Raw genomic sequence first — 9,423 nt, 5'->3', positions numbered from 1 at the left:
ATAAGTGCTTAGCCAACTCCGCACCGTCGAGGTTCCAAAATTTCCTAAGATGACTAAAATACCTAATATGCATACCTAAATCAAGGCTTTGCAACTAGAAGTCCATGTATCAAAGTCCAACTCTTGTGCGGCCCCTACACTCATTGAATTGGGAAATTCCTAGTTTAGAAGTTTGTACATATTAGGTGTTTGGATTAATTTTGAAACCGTCTCTTGAAGAAAGCATTCTATTCTATTGGAATGGTTTAATGTTTAATGGAATTGTCACCAAGATCTCTCGGCTCCCAGAAGCCAGAAGTATCTTAATCTAAAACCTCATCTTTTCCCGAATAGACGTGAGAGGTAACCAAGCATAATCTAATTAAGGCTGAGTGAAAGTGCTTCACCACATGAGAGGCATTCCTGATTCCTCATGTAATGTTCAACATCTGAATTCTGAACTACAGAGTCATTTTATTTAGGCATCAGTGCAAACAATATTTTAGCTGATCTGGAGTTTGGTAGGTATTTCTCAGGCCTCTGGCTTCAGATGCCTCTTCATGAGGTCGGTAAAGGTGGCTGATCTCCTGTGCCCTAAATCACCAAAGTATGGAAAAGTATTTACAATTCCATATTTTGACATGATTCGTTTAAATTCAAAATTCTGCTTTTCCATTGGCTATTACACTTGTAAGATACTTTTCCATACTTTGGTGATTTAGGGCATCCGCTATTCGTCTCCCATGCTTACATTCTTGCATATTATTGACAATAATTACTCGCGTACAGGGTCGCCAATAATCAAGGTAACATTATTGAACGACTAAAGATAGTTTGGGGTTGAGTAGATTCGAACACAACACAATCATGCTTTATTCTTTTGCACAAAGCTTATGGTACCTGAGATCAATGTGACAATTGTGACATGGTAGCTTAAGGCTAAAAGAAATTGAGAAAACAACAACAACAACAACAACAACAACAACAACAACAATATTTGGAGGCTACCAGACATCGCATTAGCGAATCGTGCCACATTGAGGGTAGGAGAGCTAGTGAAAGCGAAATTAGGAGGAAGAGATTATGATGAGAATTTGATTTGACAACAGATAACAGATTGCTAGCGATACTTACAGTGTGTTACCGTGATGTGGTAGCACGTGTGAGCTACAGGGTGTTTTGAAAAATGGTGCCGGTTTCGATTTCTTAAGATGCACATTTTGGATAAGACATGAGTTCTCAAGCTTTGTCCACACACAGTCTAAGCCGTTGACCAACGCTTCAAATTAAATTGATCCCAAGGGCAAGGTACCTAATGCCTAAACCCTTGACAAATGGAGTGAGATAACAGATTGCTAGCGATACTTACAGTGTGTTACCGTGATGTGGTAGCACGTGTGAGCTACAGGGTGTTTTGAAAAATGGTGCCGTTTTCGATTTCTTAAGATGCACATTTTGGATAAGACATGAGTTCTCAAGCTTTGTCCACACATGGTCTAAGCCGTTGACCAACGCTGCCTCGACAACATAGATTCACCTCGTCACCTCGTCGATCGAACGTCGGCATCGACTATAATTACAGCTTTAGAGAAAATAAATCGAAAACCTAAATCTTGAATGAAGTCCTCTTTAGACAGCAGCGATAGCAAGTACAATGCACCAATTCCCTGGATCAATGAAGTTAAGCAACGGTACATCTGGTTGGTAACCGGACCATGTGAGCAATCGCGTTCTATTGGCTTTTCTCGGCCCCACTCACTCTGAGGAGGCCGATAGCTTGTCGCCGAATGAAGGCCGATGGCTTAATCCGGCTAGGTCGCGGCTTCGATTCCCGTCGGTTGAAACGGGAACCTTAAAAACTAAGGTTCGTTCTCGGAATGGCTGGCTTTCTCTTATCCTGTCTTCTCTCTACGATTTCAGGACGATAAGACCTCCGTTTTTTACAGTTCCCTCTATCAAACCTCTCTTTTTCTTTTCTTTTTTTTGTAACTCTATAAGTCTGGATCTAGTCCCCATCACCAGATTCCTGCGGTCCCAGTATATCCTCGTAGAATCTTTGATACAGTTTTCAATATTGACGGGGCAGGTGATTGTATCGACACCGTTCAATAGGATCAACCCAACAGCTGCCTCCGGGAATTTTCATTTGTTATCAAATAATAAATAAAATCTACCTACTTTATATAAATTTCCTAAACACCGCTATTTAAGAAAGGCAGGTAGGATCGTGCATACTTATCTGGTGTACCATACGTTCTGCTTGGACCCCCGTTCTGGTAGTTAGCGATGACACCTACTTTATTATTATTTTAATTAGGTTTTTAATGATTTAATTAAAATCAAAATACCCGTCCGAATTCATGGGAGTCTATGGGGGATTTGGAGACGATAAAGACCACAAATAGACAGGAGTGCCTAGGCGGATTAATTTATTGAGATCAATTTATTTCCGAACTCTTGACTTTATGGCAAGAGGTTTTCAATATCTTATGTGCAAATCAAAGAGAGCAACTTCAGATTTTTTGAGAATTGGATTTGGAAGTGCTAGTGGGTATAGCGTATAGCCACTAGCGCGGCGATAGTACGTTGAATTGCACTCGTTTCCGATTGAGGAGGGCAGGCGGGTTGCGGGTTGCGGGTAGCTTGTCATTCTCATTGTCACAGAATGGCGGGATAAAATCCCCGGCACTGAAGTTTGTATCTTGGAGTTCTTGGATGGCCATATAATAGTCTGTCAGAAAAAAAGGAAGCTCATGCAATAAGCTTTTTTGTATTATTTATTATTATTATTATTACTATTATTATTTTAACTTACCGACCACAGTGGTGTAGTGGTTATCATGGTGGTCTTTGAATCTAGAGGTTGGTGGTTCGAGTCCAAGTCAAGTTCTGATATATTTATCTTAGCGTATTAAGCGGTTAACGACACTTGTAACAAGCCTTTATGCTTCCTTATCCTACAAATGGTTCCTTATACCCCTATAATAAGGAAAGTAATCTAATCGTCTATTTTCATGTTTGACTCATTGGGTGACATTGTTCATGGTAAATCATATTAGGAGAATATCACGAGCAGAGAGTAGCAGGGGTTAATTTCTTTCGGTCCGCTCGCAGTTCAAGGTGAAATGGAATTCGGTTCACTGACTTGACGTTTGTGGATTTAGACGTAGATGGTACATTATTTTGGTACTTCGGTGTTTACGGAATAATTGTTTTCAGTTGGACTAGTTGGTACTTGGACTAAGTTGGTAGCCACGATGATCACTTAACTTGGTGATTGGTGATGTTTTAGATTATTTCAAGACGATAATTCTGTTAGCCCACCTCTGAGATCGAGTGATTAATCGCAGATCTTATCACTGAGAGTTATCCCATTGTCAAGGGTTTTCTTTGACGTCACCCATTTGATTTATTCAGACCAGTATTTCTTGAACTCTGGAATTTCAGGTCCCTGTGTGTTCTCAGGTCCCTGTGGTTATTTACCCCTATGATGGGATAATGGGTTGCCCGGCGCCTAGTGTATGTTAAATAGATTTCATCTGTGTGTTAAATGTTAAACCTCATAGTGTTAAATAGATTTGTGAATACATAACATAAATATTATGTTAAATAGAATTCAGGTATGTGAGTGAGGACTTTTTGGTTTCTACTATTTCTAGGATATCACGTGAGTGTGACATTTTGGACAAAATCATTGGCTTAAACGCCGATGAAATTGAAGTTTGACATCAGTGGATGTGCCATTTATAGAATTATAGGTATGATTTGTAATTTTTTGAAGAGGTTTGATAGAGAAACTGTAAGAACGAAGCTCTTATCGTCCCGAAATCGAAGAGAGCAGGACGGGATAAGAGAAAGCCGACCGTTCCGACGTTCCGAGAACGAACCTCATCTGTTGCCGAGGGAGTGGAAACGCACCATAAAGTTGTGTCTATTTCTTAAGGGTCCGAGTCCATTGAAAGAAAACAACGTGCTATTTATGAGCGAACTTTTATCTGACCAGTGCCAATAGATCAGATTTCTAACAACCTGGTGACACTTATCCCAGACTGTCCACCATACTGACCATACACCACAGTAGGCGTATACCATAATAGGATCATGTTATTCTTTAATATTCCCCCGTACCTACTTAATCATGTTGTTCTTTAATATTCCATCTAGCATCTACCTACTTAATATTTTATGGATGATATATTCCGGCGATGTCTTTTCCACAACACCTGCCTAACAGCATCAGTCAGCTTGAAATCATTTTCACTTTGGTGATTCCAATATTGTTCCAGTCGAAAGCCTTTGGTGTCACCTGGTGGTGCTCAGTGTCGCGTGCCTCTATATCTAGAATCTCTAGATCCAAATAGTCATATACCTATATATCCTTTCCCATATACCAGTCATAATATATATCCAGATAGTTATAATGTATAGATATCTAGCGGTGCTGGTTATTCCTTCATAATTTTTTTCATAATTATTACACTTGCTTCCTCAACTTTTCTTGTTGGAAGTAGGTATAACTTGAAAGTAGAATATAGAAATTAGTTGAGGGCAACGCTGACCCCTAATCAAATTGGGAAAATTTGCAGTAAAAGAAGATAACTTGGAAGGAAGTTTATGTTGTCAGCTGGAACTATACCTAGGTATGCTTTTCGAATGGTCAAAAGTTAGGTATAAAAAATCCCTTTGAAACCCTTAGTACACGAAGAAAAATGTTGTATCGAATCAGTGCAAAATCTACTTGAAATTGGTGGATGTGCACAAATTACTCGTAAATACTTTCGTACATTATAGTTTCAAAAACCTTCATCTATTTCCATTGCGAGGATGATTTAAAAAAGGCTTTATCAGGTACGTAAAGTTCCAAATTTTTTGACGCATCATCCTACCGTCAGCGTCATCCAAAATACATGTGTGTTTTACTAATACAAACAAACAAAAACACAGATGTCAAGTCAAGTAAAACCAAACAAAAACCGAAAAACGATGTGCACTTTTCTCTGGACGCTCTCTGACTCTAACCTATCTTCCTATCTATGCATGAGAGATTCCTCAAGATAATTGAGGATATTTATGGCTCTGAAAACTTACTGGTACCAGTGGCACTATGTCACTGAGCCAGAACCATCGGGTAAACCAGGTCGGTTTTGGACCAAACTATCCAAATCTACCCGTATAGGTAATAACCATAATAAAACTCGTACATCATGTTTCTAATGGTCCCTGCGTCCCTTATAATGATTGATGGTACTCTTCACAGCTTGTTCGTTTCGAAAATGGGCAGCCTAGCGTCTGCCTTGTAAGCGCTAGGTCGCGGGTTCGACCCATTTCCCAACTTTGAAAGTTTGGACCGATAGCAATACTTTCTCATTACATTCATTAGATAGAATAGCTTCGCTATACTTATTCTAATGGAAAGTAAATTACTAGTATAGCTCCGCTATACTGTAGTAATAGAAAGTAAAAATGGGATCGCTATACTTATTCTAATGGAAAGTAAATTACTAGTATAGCTCCGCTATACTGTAGTAATAGAAAGTAAAAATGGGAGGAGGAGGAGAAGAAGAAGAAGAAGAAGGAGGAGGAGGAGGAGTAGGAGGAGATAAGAAGGAAAGAATGAAAACGAAAAAACTATTGAAATTTGAAAAATGGAAAAAAAGTCACTCAGGAAATTATGTATTTACTCGTACGTACAAGTTTTATTATTTGGAAAAATTCAATCACGATATTGAGTTCTACCCTGTGACATTCCTGTAAAAATAACAGGCAGGACTTCAGGAGGGATTCTCTCTCCCTTTTCCAATAATGGAGGAGTTGCAATTGGGAAAATATTATTGATAAAAGGTCGATTTCTACGTAAAAAGTTGTGAAAAATCCAAATCTGAGGTCAAAATTCGGAAAAAGTAACTTTAAAAGGTCGAAATTTTAATTTTTAATTGCCGTTCTAATGGAAAAGTTGGAAGAGTTGTGATTCCAGAAGATCTAAACAGATTCATTGAATTGAAGCAATACCCGAAAATCGAAACAAAATCAATGATACCTACTATCTTATCTTCAAATAAAGGAACAAATTCTGTATCTTCTTACATATTTTGTGCACAACCATGCCTGCGTTAGGTTTCGTTCTGAGAAAAGCCTCAGCTCCCATATGGATTCCATCTTCAAATATGATTAGTGATAACATTTGATAATCTTCATATTAACATGTAGTTGGTGTTAAATATCTCCGTACTTAACTGAGGTTAATTGTAGATTTGTTCAACTCCATGTCAACTTTTATTATTTGTTTGTGTTCTTTAATATTTTCATTTAGCTGGAAGTCAGTTCTTAGCTCCTGCTATATTTTATATTTTTGTTGGATTCACCTCTTTTCGCTGAACTTCATATCGTATATTTCGATTATTTGGGACATAATAGGATTGGTAAATAACTGAATACCAACTTTCATAATATTTGTAAACTCATCTTCTCAAGCAACTTGGCGACGAAAATGCCAACACTTTCTCGAAAACTTTCCTACACCCTACACTCAATTCCTATTTCTAGTGGTCAATGAAGAGTCTAAATTCAATGTAAATAATAGGGAAGGATTGGTTTTTTCTTAGATATGCCAAAAAAATCTAAGAGTTCCGCGAAAAAGAAAAGAAAGGAGAAAAAGTTGGAACCCATAACGGAGACCATCGAAGAAAACAAAGCTTTCAAATTTGAATTCGACGAATTTATCATCGAGAATGCTCCGGAACATATCAAAATGTTTGCCAAACCTGATGCTAGTCTCCATGGAGAGAAACAGTTTCAAGTTAAAATCACCAAGGATGAAACAGGCAAGGCTCAGTTCGATATCAAATTCATCAAGTCACCTGAAGAAGACAATGGATTGGGTCGTGTAAGTAGTGTCCCTTCTGACTCTGACAAAGGACAAGTTACAGCCATAGTGATTTCACCTGATGAAAATAAACTCGATTTAATCAATGCCCCTTCGTTTCCTCAGCAAGTGGAACCTTCCACTGCAATGTCTGGAAATCTAAATGACAGAAATATCCACCGGTCTCAAAATATTTTTCAATTGCCAAATCAGCCACCACATGATCGCAATAAAAGTGCTGGTAACAACACTTATAAGAATAATCACCACAATCGTTATTACAACATTCGATCTCAGTTGCTGAATGAGGAAAATGAAGCAGCCTATCCCAGGATCCACCCTGATAATTCCAGGACAAACAACACACAGGAACAGTTACTCACAAATGTAAATATGGAATACGTTCCCAATGATTTCTTCACAAGCACAGATTCTTTTATTTCATCAACACCACTAGAAACTAAAAGCAAAAGATTCCCAATATTACAACTTAAAGGTGACGAAACAGAACCTTATATTGTTGAGGATGCCCAAGGCAAACAATTTTTAGTCAAACCTATCCTTTATACTAAACATCATGATGCTGGAGAACCAAGTACATCAAAATATGTACCCAAGGGTGAACCAAAGAAATCTGGCAAGAAAAATGATCAAACCCCAAACGGAATGCCATATTTACAGCATATAGGTGTTGGTAGTGAATCTCATATAACAAAGAATACTGGCTGTGGTAGTAAAGACTTATCAAAAGATAGTGGTGAGGTATTGAAAACCGATGCAGGTACATCTACGGATCCAATGGGGCAGTTGAAGGAAACAGAGGCAAGACAGACCTTTGATCAAGCAATGAAAGCAGAAACTGAAAGATACATCGACCAGGCGAAAGAACGAACTGTTGACAATAACAACAATTCTTCTTCTTCTTCTTCTTCTTCTTCTTCTTCTTCTTCTTCTTCTTCTTCTTCTTCTTCTTCTTCTTCTTCGCCTTTTACCGTTTTCTGACGGGGTCGGCGTTTTTCCTCAGCCGCTCAATCAGCCCTGGAGAGATTGCTTTGGGCTAATATTCACAACAAAATATGGGCGTTTCTGGGATGTTGGTACAATCTAAAACCTACCTATACAGGGCTGATATAAATGACAAATGAAAAACAATTCAAGGAACACATTTGCTGCAAATGGATTTAATTCTCATTAGAGTCATTTCTAATTCTTTCTTCAAATTCAGCTCCACTTCTTTCCTCATTAGTTTGTTCTCTCTTCGGATATGATCTTGCAGAATCTGCAACGTGCAGTATTTGATAGCCAGGAAACACTCGGCGCAAGTTTCTTTCATGATGAGAGGTTTGGACTTTTCCAGTTGCTTTTCTACTATAAGTCCGACTTTGGCGTTTTCATCATATACTTTGTGATCCAGGAGTTCCATAATACTTTCGTTGATTTTCAAAATCCTTGCTGTGATTTCTTGGATTAGCTTGTCTTCGTTCTCACATAAAGTTTTATCTCTCAGCACTTCGTTGATGAATTCCATCTTTTTCAATCCTGGAGAAATAGGTTGATTACTCATTTAATTTTATTGTGAGTAGAGGGTAATACCACGTAAAAATTATTGGACCCACAAATTAGAATTTTTCTGAATCAACCGAATTTTGAACTCCTTCAAATTTATGTCATATTAGTCACGAATCGGTTTCGAGTTCAGTTAGATAATACGATAAGACCAATTTTAACCCATCTCTTGTTTAAGTTCATCTAATAATCTTAGGTAGAGGAATTCTTGGTTTGAAACTTACCATACTTACCCTTGTGGTTCATATACTTGATTATGAACTCTCGTTCTTCTTCAATCTTTTGTGCCATCAGTCCTTTTATCAAATCCGTGTCAAAGTAGTCCAAAATTTCCGACACAATATCTTTCATTTGCTGTTGCTTCTTTTCTGGATAATTCTGACAAGCACTCGTGATAACGAAATTCCACTCTGAGGGAAATGTTTTGTGAGAAGTGATACTACTCGTACTTTGAGCATTTGAATTCCATTTGGTTTCATCTGGTTGCATTAGTGATTTGAAGATAAGATAGTAGGTATCATTGATTTTGTTTCGATTTTCGGGTATTGCTTCAATTCAATGAATCTGTTTAGATCTTCTGGAACAACTTTTCGTCCTCGTTCCCTTACGTATTGACATGTTTTCCTCTCTTGTTCGCTGTTTCTTCGCTCATTCGCTGCAGTTTCTCTTTCTCAGTTCTCAGTTGGCTTTCTCGGTTCTGTCTTTCCAAATGTTTTGACACAATTGGTGTTCCATATTAGTATATCTTGCTATAACATATCTGTACCTTTCCTCAGGACCAGAGTAGATACAATGTTCAAGGGAATTTTCTTACGATTTACCGGTATTTTTTAAATCGATTTATCTCGGTATCTAGAAGTCGTAGAAGAAAAAGAAAAAATCCGTTGGTCCTCATTTTCCCTGCCCTATGAGTTTGAAACATCACCCAAGTAAGCGCAACTGATCTATTTAGGACCAAAAGAAAGGAAAAGAGAAAAACTTGGAACCCTTCTTTTTGAAGAGGTTCGATAGAGGGA

The 9,423-nt window shown here is 38.0% G+C and overlaps 1 protein-coding gene across 1 annotated transcript; it reads right to left on the bottom strand.

Moving 5' to 3' along the window:
* Positions 1-7,993: 7,993 nt before the first annotated feature.
* Positions 7,994-8,896, bottom strand: LOC103517523. The gene is made up of 2 exons (XM_008482559.1): positions 8,641-8,896; positions 7,994-8,380 (listed from the first exon to the last, which is right to left on the bottom strand). The coding sequence occupies exons 1-2, from the start codon at positions 8,894-8,896 to the stop codon at positions 7,995-7,997; spliced, it is 642 nt and encodes a 213-aa protein (XP_008480781.1). The 3' UTR covers position 7,994.
* Between the last annotated feature and the right edge of the window lie 527 nt (positions 8,897-9,423).

This window comes from Diaphorina citri, unplaced genomic scaffold, assembly GCF_000475195.1.
Source record: "Diaphorina citri unplaced genomic scaffold, Diaci psyllid genome assembly version 1.1 scaffold1875, whole genome shotgun sequence".
NCBI lineage: Eukaryota > Metazoa > Arthropoda > Insecta > Hemiptera > Psyllidae > Diaphorina > Diaphorina citri.
Note: the sequence above shows the minus strand (reverse complement) of the source record. Positions and strands in the feature narration are given on the sequence as shown.

Excerpts from the sequence above, each read along its gene's own strand:
- LOC103517523 (XM_008482559.1), bottom strand. The coding sequence starts at position 8,896 with ATGCAACCAGATGAAACCAAATGGAATTCAAATGCTCAAAGTACGAGT. Across the intron at positions 8,381-8,640 it reads CAAGTATATGAACCACAAGG|GATTGAAAAAGATGGAATTC; the intron begins GTAAGTATGGTA and ends CTATTTCTCCAG.